Source organism: Leucopleurus acutus, assembly GCF_964270905.1.
Source record: "Leucopleurus acutus genome assembly, chromosome: 11".
NCBI lineage: Eukaryota > Metazoa > Chordata > Mammalia > Artiodactyla > Delphinidae > Leucopleurus > Leucopleurus acutus.
Window position 1 is genome coordinate 55,679,209 of NC_139152.1, and position 18,695 is coordinate 55,697,903.

Here is an 18,695-nt window from a genome sequence, read left to right on the forward strand (position 1 = left end):
GGAAGACTCGTGGGGATTGCACCGTTCACCCAGAGAAAAATATGGTAATATACTCCAACACATTTGACCTTGTGTCCTTGCCGCATCTGGATTTGAGATGGCCTGCAAAGGCCAAGGAAAAGGTGAGTTCTAGAGTAACCGGCACCTTGGAGCCCAGGAAAACCAGAAGGCAGAGACAGGGCAAATGTTCTTTAAAGCAGCTTGATTTGACAGAGGAAAAAAGATGCAAGACTTGTTATTTCTATCTTATTTAGTGTGCATAAAGTAACTGAGGTAGTGTGTTGGTATCATCAGTAACATACATGCAAACACATAGGTACACACACAAACCACTCATACCATATTTTACTGTAACTGATGAATTTGTTATTAGCAACTAGGAAAGAGTTTAACAAAGGGAACCTGACACAGGAAAAAGGAAGACTCGCTGGCTGGTTAGGATGCCCTCCAGAGAAGGAAACGGAAAGTAATTGTTACAGAAAATTTGAAATCCATGAATCATGAGTGGAAAATGATTTTTCTCCTTATATGGAATTAACAAAAAACCAATATCTAAATGTCTGGTAGATTATTTTGTAACTTGCAACTGTGACTTGTGTTTAATCTTAAAGAGACACTAGGATTAACATTGTGCATAGCAGAAAATATCTGTGGAATTTTTGCATGCAGTTTTAATGAATGAATAAATGAATATAGTTGCTAAATTTATAAAATAAGGATTGCCAGATTTTTAGGAGCTTCTCTAATCAAAAGTGTTATGCTTCTAAGGTTTTCTAACATATTATTTAAATAATTAAAGAACTGTATGTGTTGATATTAGTCTTTACTGTCTTTTTATATTCAAATTATAAACACAAACCTAAATTAAAATTTTTTTAAAATTTTTCTTCTTGGTCCTCACATGTTGATTCTGAATGATGAAAACAACTGATTATGTTCTTAGAGCCTTGACCTGTGATGTTTTTAAAGTCTTGGCAGCTACAATTCACAGTAATTAAAGTGATCAGGCTGGAGTGTTTGTTAATGCCAGGTTATACTCTCAAATTAGTATAGTACTTTGGACGTTTCATCTTTGCAAAATTACAAGTTAAACCTTATTACTGGTTCTTTATGGAACAAAAGTGTGAGTATTGTCATACAAACCTATTTTTCAATTTTCTTTGTTTTTTTTCCAGAACCTTAACTGTTTTGACCTGAATAATTTTTAACGGGAACATTAACTGCTAAGGTACTCATTGTGGGCAAAATTTTCCTGGGTGACATGCTCAAAGTCTGACTGTAATTGAATTTATGAGTGTAATGTTTCTACATTTTCCCATAGTGTGTGGCATTTTGGTTAGTTTATATTTCCTTCTTGAAGTTACAAAACTCTGAGTTTTTATTTAATTCATCTCCAAAAAAATAATAACTTGTAGCAAAAGTACGAAATCTTTGATATTGACTGTGCATTCATTCAGAGACCAACCTTGCCTATCTTTCCTTTCATCAGTAATTATCGTGGGTCCTTTATCTCTGCATGTCTGGCTCATACCTGATAACATCTCCAATTCATGGTTCCTCTAATACACTTTGCATATACCGAGTAATTGATTCCACCTTCTAGAATCGCTGAGTCACAACACTGTAGTCACAGACCTCTTTGCTTTACCACATAACGGAAATAGACAAATCATGTCAGCACCCCTGCCCCAAACTGCCTCTGTGTGAGCTGAATGTAGGTCATCGCACACAGGGCTGTGATGCGAGATGCCACGATTTCAGGATACACTGCCTCTGGCTTTTTTATTTAAATTCAGCCTCTCTAAAACACACCTTTCCCCTACCATTGTTTTAATGAAAATTTGCCTTCAAAATAACAGAACTAACATTTCCAATTGAATTGTAACCGAATCCAGGTTTGGCTGTTCACAGCTCATATGCCAATAATTGAGAGGCAAATGTCAGTAGAAAGGAAAGATACTTTAATCAGAAAACCCAGCAATCTGGGGAGATGGTGGACTCATGTCCAGAAACAAATTCCAAAGATTCTGCTCAGCCATGACAGTTTTTAAAGGAAAAAATGGGGGGGCGGGGAAGAATCTCAGTGATTCATCGAGGCAGGAGGTTAGGTTCTATATCATTCTCCATTGAGTGTAGACTAGCTGACTCTCTCTTCAGAAGTTGTCTTACCTGTGTGATCTGCCTGCAGGATTGCTTAGGGGGCTGCTGGGGGTAGAGAGCTAATCATTTTTTAACTGCTTATTTCTTCATTCTTCTTTTTATCTAGGAAAAGAATCAATAGTTTAGGCAAGGCATGGTGTACGTTCAGGAGAGCATAAGTCAGGAGTTAATTTCAACTGCTTAGTGATCTCATTCCTATAATTAGGTTTTTTTAAGGTTAGAGGGGAATAGAAATGGGCAAACAGGAAAGGGGCAAAGAGCTGCTTTCAATTCCCCACTATCAAGCATCATTCCATTTCCAAGGGATTAAGGGGAAGGTCTATTCTGTAACATCTTCATACTGACATAGGGCACCATATTCTCAAGAGTGGAAGATGTCAACCTGGGTCTGTAGCATCTCTTTGCTGACAATTTTAGTTGCCCGCTTACATATATGGGCAGAGCAAGCTACAATTATTTTGATGCCCACAAAGATATAGATTATTATGAGCAGTAATGTTAATCCCATTCTCTTGAGGCCAGTTTCTTGGAACTGTGCTAGCCATAGATTCAGAACTACTCAAGATGAAGAAGCTTATATCATGACTACAGTCTGGTCATCAGGCAGTTTTTTTTTTGTTTGTTTTTCTTTCCCTTGGTGGCAGTTATAGTATCTGTAAAACAGCTCAGGAATGTGCATCAGACACTGAGTCTGTGACTCTATTGTCCTAATCATTAACTGCTCAGTTTTGTACTTGGAGGGGAGGGAGGTTCTGCTTGGTTCCAGAATGACATTTGGGTAACATACATGAAATGTCTTTACAGACCTTAATCATAAGTTTTGTAGATGAGAAACAAACTCAAAGGGATTTAACCAGCTTACTCCAGTTGAGTTGGGATTCAACCATAGCTTATTATAACCCCAAAGCCAGTGGTTCCCAAACTACCTGAATATCAGAATCACCTGAGGATGACACATACAGATTCCCAGGCTCCATTTCTGGATAATTCTGTGGGTGGATCATGGGTAGTGTCCCTGTATAGTCTAGTATCTGCTGTTTGTGGCTTATTTTTATTTTCTAGGTAGACTTCAGCCAAGAAAGGAAATTAAACCAAAGTACTTTATTTTTATAAGCCAAGGAAGATGTGAATGGTTTAATAAATCTCATAGCTTATCTTGAGCTGCTCTTTTCTTCTTCCTGAAATGGATCATTTTCTCTATCAGGCAAATGATATGGAAAGAAAAGCAGAGACTGATGCAGTGTCTGCCATGGTGAGCTTGTATACTGCCTCTGGAGGTAATGGGGAGGAAATCCTAGTCTATAGCATTTGCCAATTTCTGTGGTGTAAATACTCCCACCATTTTCAAAATTGTCAATTTCAAACTACTGATGGTTTAACAACCTGCTCACAAAAGTTCTGAATATTTAACAATTGGCCCAAAAGCCAGCTTCAGGATAGGATACTACTGGGTATAAAATACATAGGGGGGAACTGAACAATTTCCCAACATTATCGATATTGTCCACTACATGGCTCGAATTAGTCGCGTGGTCCAAGTTGGTTGTGACCTCCCCAAACATCAAGTCTATCTGTTGCTCTCCTGCTCTGACTTCCAAAGGGACCTCGGTGGCCCCGCTCCTCATCTCTCACTCAGTTTCCAAGGACATGCTCTGATATGGGCCTGGGGAGTAATGAAGCCACGGAAGGGACTAGTGGGTAGGGAGCATTTAGTGGAAGAGAAGTGGATGCCGCCTTTAGGAAGACTACTCTTTCTTCTTACCTGCCTTATAGCAGGGGCAGTACAGCAGGCGAGCCGCCCTCTGCTTGAGAAAGGCTTCTATCCTTAGCAGGCCTTGCAGGACAAGGTGGGAATGACACATGAAACAGAGTTTAAGGGAGCTTGGCTCTGAATCTGAGAGGACCAAAAAGGGCTGGGTGTTTCTGTGCCTCCACAGGAGAAACACGCATAAGGCCAAGTCAGAGTACAGGATCAACATTAGCGAAGATACCATAGTGAAGATATCACTGGCTTGATTTTAATCCATGAGTTAGGCTAGAGGGGCAGGCTGGTTTCCCAGGCAGGGCACAACCCTAGCTCATCCAATGACAGAGACTGTTCTTTTGCCTGAAGTAGCCTTTGTGCCACTGACTCATCTTAGGAAACAGCGATGCTGGCAGTTTGACAAAGACTGGGCCCTGAGCACGCTATCGTGACTAATGCCACCACATGGAAAAGGACCAAAAACATATTCCCAAACCAAACGTAAATGATTCTAAGATCACTTACCGTTTTAGATGATTTGTTCCTTAGGTAAACTTCCAGAAGTTGTGATATTTTGGGGGTGTCTACAACTGCAACAAAGGTACATAATCCATCCTTGAGCTCCCTGAGTAGCCAACTGCAACACTACTTATATGAGAACAAACTTTTTTTGAACGTTAACTCACTTTTACTCTGGTTCAGTCCATTTGTACAATAACTCATTGCCCATATACTCTTTTTCCCGACTAGACATAAAGATGTTTAATTTATCTTCTAAGATGACAAAGTTAAATTAACTCCCAAATGAATCAACCAGAGAGAAATGAATCACAGTAGGACTCACAATTTTAGTATAAACACTCTAGAGCAGGCAGCGTGGGTAGATTTCAAGTAAAAAGACCTAGATTTACTCCACCAGCTGTCAAGTCTTGGTCCAGTCATTTAACCTAAGAGGGTTTTCCCGTCGGTAAAACCAGGATATTTATACTTAAATCTCATGGTAACATTTCCTGCCATGTACTAAGCATGTTTATCATGTTCTTTGCCCTTAATCCTCAAAATCATCCTTTAAGAGTGCTTAACTTGGAGTTCAGACTCCCACACAGAGATCGAGATGAGATCCAACATGAACATGCCTTCCCATACACATGTATGAAATTGAATTGAACAAAGTCTCCCATATATGTGTGTTTGTGCATTTTTATCTGGGTTCTCAGCCAGGGACACATGAGAATCTCAGGATCTGGGGTGAAGATGGGGGTAAGGAAGAACAGAGGCAGTAGCTGTGCTACTTCCATTGTGATCTTGACATTTGCTCCCCTGTCTAGTTTGTGAGATACCAATTTTGACAAAACGACCAAACCACCAGTTTATAACAGTGATTTGGGTGTGTACCATATACGTAAAGTAGAAGTTATATTAAAGATAAATAAAAATGGAATTACCTAGGATTTTCCAGAGAAATTAAAGCACATGTCTACAAAGATCTGCACACAGATAGCAAATATTCATTATAATCCGAAACTGCAAATAACCCAAAAGTCCACTGTGAATGAGTGGATTAAAAGGAAACAGGTGCCCAACACATAGATGACTCTCAAAAACATTCTGAGTGAAAGTCATATATAAAAGATAGTTCCATTTATATAAAATTCTGTGGGACTTCCCTGGTGACACAGTGGTTAAGAATCTGCCTGCCAACGCAGGGGACATGGGTTCAATCCCTGGTCTGGGAAGATCCCACATGCCGCGGAGCAACTAAGCCCGTGCGCCACAACTACTGAGCCTGCACTCGAGAGCCCGGGAGCCACAACTACTGAGCTCACATGCCACAACTACTGAAGCTCACGAACCTAGAGCCCGTGCTCCACAACAAGAGAAGCCACCGCGGTGAGAAGCCCGTGCACCGCAATGAAGAGTAGCCCCTGCTCTCCGCAACTAGAGAAAGCCCACGCAGCAACAAAGAGCCAACACAGTCAAAAATAAATAAATAATAAAATTCTTGTAAACTAATTTATACTGACAGAAAACAGATTAGTGATTGCCTTGGGGACCAGGGGTGGAGGGATGGACTGAACTGCAAAGGGAAATGAGGAAACTTTTTCCATGATGGAAATACAATGTATCTTGGTTGTGGTGTTGGTTTCACGATGTACACATTTTTTCCAAACTCATTGAGCTGCAAAATTTTTAATAACTGCAGATTGTACATAAGTATGCCTTAATAAAATTGATATAAAATTGAATTAACAACTCCAACTCCTAGATGCCAGCAAATCTCATGGAGCATTTCTCGTGTAATTAAAACCACTCACCAACTCAAATGCATGTCCTTTGAGTTGCTCTTTTAGGGAGAATGATGAAATAGTACTGAGCCCTCAACACTTTTCTCTCCCTTGGGCCTCTGAATAGGGCTTTTAAGAGGCAGTCAGAAGTATACTGCAAAGCTAAAGTGTCATGCGGAGGCTGGGGTAATGACCTCAGCCTCATGATAACCATACCCTAATCCATCTTAACACCTGATAGACCAAGTTCATGTGGTCTGACTTATCCAAAGGGTATATCCAGATTCTACACTCTGTGGCTTAGGTAAAACAGACTGTGTGTTATGCACAATTCCCTGCAAGCAAGCTATAATTCCTCTCTTTACTGTAGATCATTGGTCAGCCATTGAAAACTCTATGCTAACCAACTAAACTAACAAGCTTTTTAGAAAGAACACAATGATACGTCTAAGCTTCCAGAGAAATAATGTTTCAAATTTATTTTACAATATGCCTCAGTACACATTTGTATAGAAGCCAAGATGATCTGTGTTCTGTGTTCTAAAATCCAATTATACACTAATTTCTAGTTTTTATTTCCATCTTTAGTGCCCTAGTTTTTAAATCAACAAACATTTTTAAAAGGTCTGTGAAATGTAAGCAAATACTTTGCATGACCACAGTTCTTTATAACCTCATGGTAACATAAGATCTTTAAGACTTATTGTGAATCAGTGATTTGCAAAAACACTCAACCAAATTAAGCACTTTAGAACAGACTGTTCATTTGCTTTCTAACCAACAGGCATGAATATTCTGTGTATCATCTTCAGTACCTTCTATCTATTGTAAATATTTTATGAAATCCATACTTTTTAGAAAATTAAGTTTATCATGACCTGCAAGATAAAGAGTAAGACCACAGAACATGTCCTAAGAGTAAAGAAGTATAGTCAAGAAGTTTGTGTTAGGGACTTCCCTGGTGGCACAGTGGTTAAGAATCTGCCTGCCAATGCAGGGGACATGGGTTCCAGCCTTGGTCTGGGAAGATGCCACATGCCACGGAGCAACTAAGCCCGTGCACCACAACTACTGAGCCTGCACTCTAGAGCCCACGAGCCACAACTACTGAAGCCTGCACGCCTAGAGCCCGTGCCCTGCAACAAGAGAAGTCACCGCAATGAGAAGCCCATGCACCGCATCGAAGAGTAGCCCCTGCTCACTGCAACTAGAGAAAGCCCATGTGCAGCAATGACCCAGTGCAGCCAAAAATAAATATGTTAAAAACAAAAATTCTTAAAAAAAAAAAAGTTTGTGTTAAATTTTTAAAAAATAAGTTTGCCTTGGGAAGTCTACATTTTTCCTACATTTGTGCAAAAACATTGTGGACTCAGTTTTGCTGCATTTGGAACAAGCTGCAAAAGAAGTATGATATGTTTAAGTTGTTGTGAGTAGAATGTTTTTAAAAAATAATTATTTGTTCCAGATAATAACTTTCTAGAGAAGCCAAACCCTTGAAACAAACAGAACTGAAACACTTGATCAATTTTTATTTCAAAATGTCTACAAAGTTATAATTCTCCATTTTACAAATAATTTTTCAAAATTCAGACATTATTCAAATGTAAGCCAAAGTCCTTATACAAACAGAATACACACAAAGATCAAAAATATACATATTCTCTCAGCAAACTTTGTTACATAAATAAGAAAAGTATATACAAAAGCTGGTATTTTCAATCTAAAGAACAATTATTTTAACACTGTAACCATATACAGAAGGTACTAAAATAAAAATAAACACCACAGCAAAAGTTAAAGGAACAACAAATTCATTTTATGACATCTACAACTGTAAACATACATAAAGCCAATCTTGGGGGGAATGTATACTTCACACTTATATCTTAATTTTTACTTCACTTTATTCATTTTTAAGAATATTCTCTGGATAGGTGAAATTCACAATTCTACCAGCTACCCCTGACACCTAATACAAGTTAGAACATGTGAAGAACTATATACTCTATATCTTTGTACTTTGGGACAGATGCAAAACGAATTCTTCAAAAGTTAAATTTTTATGAACCTATGTTAAAAATTTTCCAAGTAAATTGAATTGGCTATTGAAAAATCAAACAATTCTTTTTAGGTAGGAAACGTTAGAAAAAAATCCAAACACTTGTAGTCTTAACATAGTAAAGCAATAAAGAAGATTATGCCAGTGGTTCCCCTAGATAAAAGCAACTTAACTAGGTGTATGTCTAATTATGTTTTGCCCCAGAAATTCTCCTTCCTTCTCTGAGCTCGTGACAGAGTTTGAAAAGCCCGGAGACTAGAAGCTGCAGAGCGAGCAGAAATCTCAGATAATCTGTCCTCATCTGCAACGAAAGAATTATATTCAGTGCAAAAAATATGTCTTATAAAAATACTATGTTTCAAAACATTAACAGCAAATTAAAAGCATCAAGCTTTGTAATGTCAATATTGACTCTGTCAGAAACCAGTAATCTATTAAAATACAAGATATCGACATTTTTAGGATAGTTCATAGTAATTTTCCAAGTTTATCATATTTAGAAATCAAACATTTTAATGTTAAATGAGCATTCTGTTTCCTTCCTGAAATCCCACTATGTCATTACCTAAACACCTGGCCTGTGATTTCAGTATTACTCGGAAACAGTTCTTCATCATATTGTCTCGTCCTACTTTAAAAAGCACAGCTGTTTGAGCAGAAGAACTTTAATGTTTTAAAAATGAAATGCCATACCTTAACATGGTACTCACATCACATTTCTAAAATAATTTCACTTAATGTAGAAATAGTGTCTGACTTTAATACGCTACCCTTCATTATTAGTGAAATTCCACAATCGGAGCAAGTAAATCTCTTATCAAGTTATTTGTAAACACTGTTCTTCCATTCAAAAGAAAACAGAACTGGATTCAAAGTGTCCAGATATTGGCATTTCGAAACATAGCAACTTGATTTCCAGCTCACTGAATTCTGAAAAGTCTCAAACTTGCTAAGAGAAAACCTTTAATGTGTGTGAAGCTATAATACATAAAGTATTAATTCAAATTTAATTTCAAATTCAAAATTTATAAATTTAGTAATTTCATACTTCTTAGGGTGCATTTAAAATAGTAATTTCAATTGTTCAACACTGAGAATTCAAAATTCCTCCTGCCACTATTAGAAGCAAATGAATTTGTCAAAACGAAAGAAAAAAAATTCATTTTCCCTAATTATATTTATTTTAAGAATATACAGACATATGAAAAAAGTGATGGATATAATGCTAGGCTGAATTCCTGAGCCACCAGCTACCCAGGCTGTAAAACAAAGTACTGACCTTAGGTGTGATGCTAGGCACAATCTCTTGCCAACTGTTTTGTTTTAAAAAAGATTCTTCAAGGCTTATTTTCCAGTTTACTCATTTATAAAATGGGGATAATTTCACCCTCTTCACAGGGTTTCAAGGTTCTAATGAAATGACATCTGTGGAAGTACTTTGTAAACTATAAAGTGCTAACCAAATGTAAGATCATACTATTATGAACTACTATATAATAAAACATTATACTTTTATCTTGTGTTCTTTGACTATTAAAATACCTTCATCATTAAAGGCTTCTTGCTGGGGTAACTGGAAATTGTTCATCCTTGATTTTCCCACTTAAAAAAAAAAAAAGCCAGAAGAAATTATCCTTCAAAGCCACCCAACAGTGTATCTTATTTATAGTCAACTCTAAGTGAAGGTAGGCTGTCAGAAAATTTATTAATTTTATAACTTTAATAGAAATTACTGCCAAAGGGCCATTCATTAATTCATAATGTACTTAGCAAATATGTAAACAAACAATGGATAATCTCCTGGGATTCTTTTCAGTGAAAATACTGATCTATTCTAACTTTAAAGAAATACAGTAAGCGTCTCTTTAAAGATGGCAGCTGGACTACACACATCTACAAAAGTGATATAAACCCACAGGACAGCGAAAATGGGAAGCAAGAAAACAGCAACAAAATTTTGGAAAGTGGGAAGCAAATGGAAGGGCAGTGAGTATGTGGTCGTCATAGCCAAGTGAGCTGAATCCTTGGCAGCAGAGGAGGGATACCAAGAAGCAACCAATTTGCTCCCCTGATGGCTGGGGTTTTGGGAGTTCTGAGTACCACTGAGAGTTGGAGCAAAGGTAAAACTGAGTCAGGAATCTAGTTGAAAGTCTTTCTACAAAAGTCTGCCAGATCCTTCTTCGAATTTGTACAGCAGGGTAACTCTCCCAAAAGAGGAATGGAGGTCTCATTGCTAGAGAAGGTTTAGCTACTTTGACTGAAGGACACCGGATTCAACTGGGGGCACATATTCAAAATAGGGGTATTATATATATCATTTATCTTCTCAAACAGATAAAACATGCCATCCATGAAATAAGAACTGGATGCTGTATAAAAGGAGTATGTAGTGTTTAAAAAATCTTAGAAATTAAAAATATAGCAAAATATCATTTAAAAACTCAAGTAGAAGATAAAAATTAGTGACCCTTTCAAATATAAACAAAAAGACAGACATGGAAAATAGGAGAGGTAAGATAAGAAAATATCATGTTCAACACGTCCAACATCTGAAAAATAGTAGTGCTGGAAGGAAGAAATAGAAAGTGGAGGGGAAGAAATCACTGACTAAATAACTTGAGAAAATTTCCCAGAACTGAGGAACATGACTTTTCAGATTGAAAAGGTCTAGTGAGTACTAGCAAAATGAATGAAAAGGGACCCACTATAAAACTTCAGAGCACTGGGTATAAAGAGAAGATGCCAAGAGCTGCCAGGAAAAAAAAGAAAGCCACATACAAAAGATCAAAAATAAAAAGAGCTTCAGACTTCTCAGTCATAATAATAGTGGACGTTAGAAAACAGCAGAGCAACACCTAATAAAACGAAAGGAAAATATTTTATGACCTTGAATTCTACAACCAGGCAACATTTGGTAATGTCTGAAGACATCTTTGGTTGTCACGCCTGGGGAAGAGGTGCTATGGCACTTAGTGGGTTGCCTGGATGTTTATGGGAAAGAACACGAGAGACACCTCACACTTAGACCAAAGTGAACTTGGGTACAGCACAACTGAGTGTTCCAGAGATGAGATTTTTTTTCTATTTAAAGAAATCTATTACATTAACTAAAAAGCTAAATAACACAACTTATTAATACATAGTATATACTCAGAGCCTTTGTATCTATCAGTATTTTCATTTTAATAGACAAAAAACTAAAATCCAAGTAATTACCATTATGCTGAAATTCTGGATCTCTCAGGGAGCCCTGAATTCGACGAGAAGGATGCCAGTAGGATGGGGCACAGGGTGGAGATGGAGACTGCCCAGGTGTGTTAGTTGGATTTTCTGGAATTTTTGAAACTGGAAGAGTTGTCTCAGCAAATTTGGGGATATTGGGTTCAGAATCTTCCCTCAAAGGCAAGGGATCAATTGTTTTTAGACCAGCAGCTGGAGAAGTCAGGAGGGGTATAGCACGACTTTCTTTCTAAATGACAAAAACAAAACAAAATACATACATGCGTGTGTACGTATATAAACAAAACAAACATTTAAACACACAAAAGTATATAACCATAAAAGCAGTAGGAAAAAATATGGGGAAAATTTATGTAACCTCCATGTGGGGAAGGTTTATAAGCCTAACAACCAATATAGATAAAGATATTTAGGTAAGTAAAAACAAAAGATATGTAAATATTTAAAAAACGAAAGAAAAATGACAAACTTGGGGAAAATATACAACTTACTGGACGGACAATGAATTATTATCACTGTTACATAAACATTTCTTTAAAAATAATAAGATAAACCTAATTTAAAGGTAGAAAAAGGATACATGTCAGCAATTCATACACATACAAATTACAAATAGCAAACATATTCCACACCTCACTGATAATCAAATAATTACAAAATAAAAGCAATGATGTAGTAATTTTTCACTTACCAAATTACAAAGATAAATTAAAACAAACAAACAAACTATAATACCCTGAGCTGACAAGGATGCAGAAAACTGGCACTCTTATCCAGTGTTACTGGTAGGACAACCTTCCAGGGGAGCTGGCAAAATATAGCAAAAACCTTAATACTGTGGCTCTTTGACCACACAATTAATACTTAGGGAGTATTTACATAAAAATAGGTAACGACAATATGAACAAAAATGCAGGTAAAGAATGGATTTCTTTAGAGCATTTTTTCAAAATAAAGTAGAACTAAGAAATAACAACAATAGGCATCTAGTTTTAAAAAATACATTTCAACAATGAGCATCTAGTTAAAAAAAAACTATAGTATAACTATAGATCGTACATCATATCACAATTAAAAGTCAGATTATAAATTAATGGTATGGATGTATGTTCACAATACATTGCTAGGCAAGAAAAATGTATTATGAAAACTTATCTACAGTATAATAAACAAATACACTATATATCTAAACTCAAATTCAACAACGGATGTTTCTGAACAGTAGGTATGAATTACCTTCTTTTTTGGTTTGCTCAGTATTTTCTGTTTTTCCACAATGATAATATATCATGAATAGAAAAGTCCCTGTATAATTTTACTTTTTAGGAGAATGTAAACAAGTAGTATCAAATATAGCCCCAAACTTTCCTGATCATTCCTTGTAATTGTTGCCTTTAGTTATTAACTTTGAGTTTATCAATGTAATGTTCAAAACATTGCTTTCTGACCTTAGGCATCATTTTCTGCAATTAGAGGGCTTATTGCTTCAAAGGGGAGATAGCCTGGGGTCTCATCCAAAAAACAAATATTTTTAAATCAAGATCTAAGATAAAACCACAAATTTTCCACTTGCTTCCCTTTTTTTTTTTTTTTTTGCGGTACGCGGGCCTCTCACTGTTGTGGCCTCTCCCTGTTGTGGCCTCTCCCTGTTGTGGCCTCTCCTGTTGCGGAGCACAGGTTCCAGACACGCAGGCTCAGCAGCCATGGCTCACGGGCCCAGCCGCTCCGTGGCATGTGGGATCTTCCCAGACCGGGGCATGAACCCATGTCCCCTGCACTGGCAGGCGGACTCTCAACCACTGCACCACCAGGGAAGCCCCTGCTTCCCTTTTTAATTACAAAGATCTCTTATGAAAATCGTTCTTTTGGTTTTTTCTTTTTGTATACATATATGTAGAATTTGGAACTTCTGTCAAATTGGTTTCATTACTGTTAAAACCTGAATTAAATCTATAGAATATTTGTAATACATGGGGTTCCCAGGTTTAATTTGACTTTATGATCTGTTCTTGAACCTAAAAGCCTCCTTATTGGCCTCACTGCTTCTACTCTCCCCCAGTATAGCCCATTCTCCACTGAGTAGCCAGAGTGATTTTAGTTATCAAGTTTATCAGAGATCTATATCTGCTTTACTGCTTAAAATCCTCCAAGAGCTTCCCAGTGCCATTAGAAGAACATCCCACTCCTTACCCAGCTCCCTTGCCCACTCCCTTTCCACCCTCATTCCCACCCTCTCCCCTGCTTTCTCCAGGCTCCAGTCACACAGACCTCTTCACTCCCGATGAAACGCTCACTGTTGTTCACCTGCACTTGCTGTTCCTTCTACCTGGAAAACAATCTCCAGCCCAGATCTCTGCATGGGCACCTCCCTCATCAGCCAGGTCTTGCTAAAATGTCACCTCCTCAGAGGTGCCTGTCCTGATGACCCAAACTAAAGCAGTCTCACCCACCCCTTGGAGGTCATTTTCAGTTTTATTTAATTGATAGCACTTACTACTATCTGAAATTCTTTTTTAAAAAATGATTTGTCTACTTCTCCCAATGAAAATGTAAGTTCCACGATCGCAGGAATTTTATCTTGATTACCAATGAATCCCCAGATCCCAGAACAGTGTTTGATACATAGTAAGAGCACAGTAAATTCTGAACTGAGTGAATGAAAACGAAACTCCTGATATTCCCCTCCAAAGATGGCTTTCGTGCAGAGTTCTCTTAGTGCATGGCACTCTCCATCAATCCTGCTGGGCAAGTCAGAAACCTAGAAGTCATTATCCAACCCAGCTCCAGGCCTTGACATTGTTCCCCTTACACAATTCTTCAGTTTCACTCACGTCTATGCCCACCCTCTTTAGTCCAAGCTATCACAGCTCCTATCAGGACTACTGCAATGGGCTCTCAAAGGTATCCACAGTCCACTCTTGCCTTCCACGGCAGCCAGAGAGATCTTGCAAAACATAAATCAATCACAACACTCTCATATTTAAAATATTTCAGTCGTTTTCCATTTTACTTGAGATGAAAGAAATTCTCAATATTGCTGTCTCTTCCAGCCTCATCGTGCTCCTGCTCCCTGCCACACACTGCACTGGTCTTTGTTTCCTAAAACTCTATGTCCATGGGACTTCCCTGGCGGTCCAGTGGTTAAGACTTCACCTTCCAATGCAGGGGGTGTGGGTTCGATCCCTGGTCAGGGAGCTAAGATCCCACATGCCTCGTGGCCAAAAAACCAAAATATAAAACAGAAGCAATATTGTAACAAATTCAATAAAGACTTAAAAAAAATGGTCCACATCAAAAATAAAAACAAAAAAATATGCCCTTTCTCTCCACGGGACTGTGGCATATGCTATGCTTCTCCTCCCCTCCCTTTTTAGCTGGTTAACTCTTCTTCTTCCTCTATATCTCAACTCAATTATGACTTCTTCAAAGAAGCATCCTTGACTTTCAAGAAGCTTCCTGATCTCCATGACTAGGTCAATTCCTTCCAGGACAGCACTATATACTTCTTTGAAACTATTTTTAGTTTTAATTTTACTTTTTTGGGGGTGTGATTCTCACAAGACTGTAGGTTCAACAAAATCATGTACCATGTCTATTTTTGCTCATTATCACAACCACAGCATCTAGCATGTAAGTAAATGGATAAGAAACATCTGCTGAATGAAGTGAGCTAACATACACTTGGGTTTTTAATATCATTTTTAAAATGTACAGATGGTACTTGACTATCAAACCAATATCATGAGAATTCTACTCTCAAGTCTTGTGAGACAGTGTTGTTTAGGGGTTAAAAATGTGGGCTCTGAGAACAGACTGCCTGGGGACAAATCCTACTCCACCATTATGAAGACTGAACAAATTAACACATGTAAAGTACTTAGCACAGAGCCTAGAACATAGTAAGTGCTCAGTAAATGCTAGCTATTATGATCATCCCCACAGAAGTTCCCCAAATTGCTGCTGTCCCATAACACTCCCACAATTCAAGGTGAAAATATTTAGAATAATATAATATAGTCTTCCTAATTCCTACGGTAAAAAAAAAGAGATACAGAATGATATTAACCACGGGCAACTGAATGACAGGGATAATTCACTGCAAACTGAATGACTTACAGATTTAATGTTATTATAATAGTAGCTTCTGTAAGAAAACAAAGGAAAAAAATGACTGTGTTCCGTGAGTTTAATGACTCCTCTGCCTACCAGCAACCAAGGGGTAGACAATGGAAAATAACCAAATCTAGCTCCTGGTACAGCTACTGCTATGATCCAAATGACCATCACCTCTTGCCTGGATATTGTAACTGACTAACCAGTTTCAAGCCCTTGCTCTTGCACCCCTACTGTCTATTCCCAATACAGTTGCCAGAGTGACCTTGGAAAAACCCAAGTCAAATCATATCACTCCTCTGCCCCTCTAAAGGCTTTCCATTTCATTCAGAATAAAATTCAAAGTCTTTGCTATGACCTATAAGGCCCTACACAATTGAGTTCCTCGTTATGCCTCTGACCTCATTGCCCATCCTGTTCTCCCTTTCTTGCTCTCAGCTCCACTCCTGCCTGTTCCTCAAAGAATTCCTCAAAGAATCAGGTACCTTCTCACCTGGAGGACTTTGCACTTGCTATTCTTTTTGCCTGGAATGCCTTCCTAGATATGCATATGGGTCAGTCCTTCACCTGCTTCAGATTCTGCTCAAATGTTACCCTCTCAGTGAGAACTTCCCTCGCCACTTCCTACTCACTTCCCCTGCTTTATTTTTCTCCTTAGTTCTTATCACTATCTAAAATACTATGCATTTTACCTAGTTATCCTGTTTATTGTCTCTCTCCTCCACTAGAATGTAAGTTCAGTGAGGGCCAGGATTTTTACCTGGTCCTTTCACTGCTACATCTCTAGTGTTAAATCAGCATCTGGAACATAGCTGGAACAAAACTGCCACAGAAGATGCTCAATCAATAGTATTGCTTTTCTTCTCTCTCTTCCTGTTGTCACTACTGACAAAAATTGAAAGTATAGCAGAAATACAGTGCCACTACCCAAAAAAACAATTCAATGCCTTTGCCTTCTGAAAGTAAGTTAAGAGCATCATCTCCATATATGATAGGCAGAATTTTCTAAAATCGGAACCTCTCATTCACTTATTGCATGTGACTAAAATAATCACTTCCTGAAGAGATGTTTTTCTCCAAAATATAAATATTTACCTTCCTAAAAGTTTCTAAGCCATCCTGAGAGGACATTCTTTTTCTCTGTTCTGCAACTGAAGGCTTCATTTTAGATGGAGACACTAAAACAGCACCACCTAGAAAAATGCAAAAGATGTTATATTTTGATTAATAAATTATGTAGAGAAAGCAGGTGAAATAAGAACTGCACAGTGTTTGCCTGTTACCAACAGCTGGAGTGGTAAGATCGTGATGAGTCCTCTGGATTCCACCAAGTTCTCTTAGCTTCGGAGTAGGAAGCCTGCCTCCTTTTCCTGAGGACACAGAAGATGACTCCGACCTACAAATTAAAACAATTATGAAGCATGTCCTCCAGAAAATATAATAAAAAAATACTTTGAAAATATAATAAAAAAAATATAAAAAAAGAAAATATAATAAAAAAATACTTTGCCATCAAATATGCAATTAAACTATAGACCTATAAGAGAAGGCCATTTTGTTTCTGAAAAAAATAAGCAAATCTACGCACAGTTAAGAGTAACTGAATATTGGAAAAGAGTTAAGATCACTGCAAGTCAGCAACACACCAGAGAATTCTTCCATTATATCAGAACCTAACTTCCATATTAGCTGCAAAACTCACGAATGAATGCTAAGGGCATTAGACTATGGACAAAAAAAATACCATAACCAATGGCAGAGAACCACTCCCCAAAGCATTCTGCATATAAATCAATGGAAATTAGCTATCTGCAGAAATCACTTATTTTATTAAAAAAAATTTTTTTAACATCTTTATTGGAGTATAATTGCTTTACAATGGTGTGTTAGTTTCTGCTTTATAACAAAGTGAATCAGCTATACATATACATATGTTCCCATATCTCTTCCCTCCTGCATCTCCCTCCCACCCTCCCTATCCCACCCCTCTAGGTGGAAACAAAGCACCAAGCTGATCTCCCTGTGCTATGCAGCTGCTTCTCACTAGCTATCTATTTTACATTTGGTAGGAAATCACTTATTTTAATATTACAAAACGTCTTTTCTTTCTTTTTGGTAGTATAACCATCTGATAGTAAAGAATATCAGTTATTTTCTTCAAGTCACAAAGTCATACTTCCAGAGATATCTAGCAAATCATAATTAGGAGAATATAAATGAAAATAACCCTAACTACTTCCTCCCCAAGTAGCTCAATGTTCAAGTGTTCAACTACCAAGTAGTGGTGACTCAAATACCTGAGTGAATCAAATTATATAAACCATAAAGAAATGCCTATTTCGTGACATTAAAGTAAAATCTGCTCTTTATTAGTCATAAAACCAAAGTGTAAACCACTATAATTAATTAGTGACAAAACGAAATACATATTAACTGTGAACAATAATGCGTCTATATACTGATTAATTTAAAACGCTCACCCTTCTTTTATTTTGTCTGCTTTAGATTTTTCCTGTACTTCTAACTTCTCTAGCTCTCCCACATTAACCTGCTTGTCCCTTTCCTCCTCTTCCTCCTCCTCTCTTGGCTGTTTCTGTGTGTCTTCAGTGGTGTTCTCTGCATCCCAAGCCAGACGCCTTCTAACAGGTATGGGAGCATCTGACACACCCAATTTCTCTGTGGTAGTTTTCTGGGGCTGTTCTTCCAAGATAGGTCTTTTTTCTTCTAGTTTTGTAGAAGGATATTTCTGCAAAGTCTTATGGCTTGTAGGATCTCTGCATAACAAAAATAAGTTTTATTTTAAATTGAGTAGTTTGAGGTTTCTAATTGATACTTATTTTAATAAGTCCATCATTGCCTTCCATCGTTCACAACTCTGTTTCCCACTGATATTGCCTTGCCCAGATACTGAAGAAAAAAATCGAATTAAGAGTTCATTTTACAATAGAAGTTAAAGTTACAATCTATTAAAATATTCCAAAATAAATTATATTTATCTCCTTCTACTCCTCCCATCACACATATATGCCTGCACCACTGCTGATAAAACTCACATGTATCTCTCGAGTGGCCTCTGCATACATAAACTAGGACC

At 37.5% G+C, this 18,695-nt stretch overlaps 1 protein-coding gene across 1 annotated transcript in view; it reads right to left on the bottom strand.

Annotated features, from left to right (window-relative positions):
• Nucleotides 1-8,436: 8,436 nt before the first annotated feature.
• Nucleotides 8,437-18,695, bottom strand: part of MDM1 (Mdm1 nuclear protein) — a gene marked incomplete at its 3' end in the record, with an annotated part of 28,356 nt that continues 18,097 nt past the window's right edge. The window contains exons 10-15 of the mRNA XM_082849461.1: nt 18,082-18,375; nt 16,885-16,997; nt 16,697-16,794; nt 11,465-11,717; nt 9,791-9,850; nt 8,437-8,549 (exon numbers count right to left, since the gene is read on the bottom strand). Coding sequence (XP_082705587.1) covers nt 8,437-8,549; nt 9,791-9,850; nt 11,465-11,717; nt 16,697-16,794; nt 16,885-16,997; nt 18,082-18,375 — 931 coding nt within the window. The remainder of the gene's footprint in view (nt 8,550-9,790; nt 9,851-11,464; nt 11,718-16,696; nt 16,795-16,884; nt 16,998-18,081; nt 18,376-18,695) is intronic.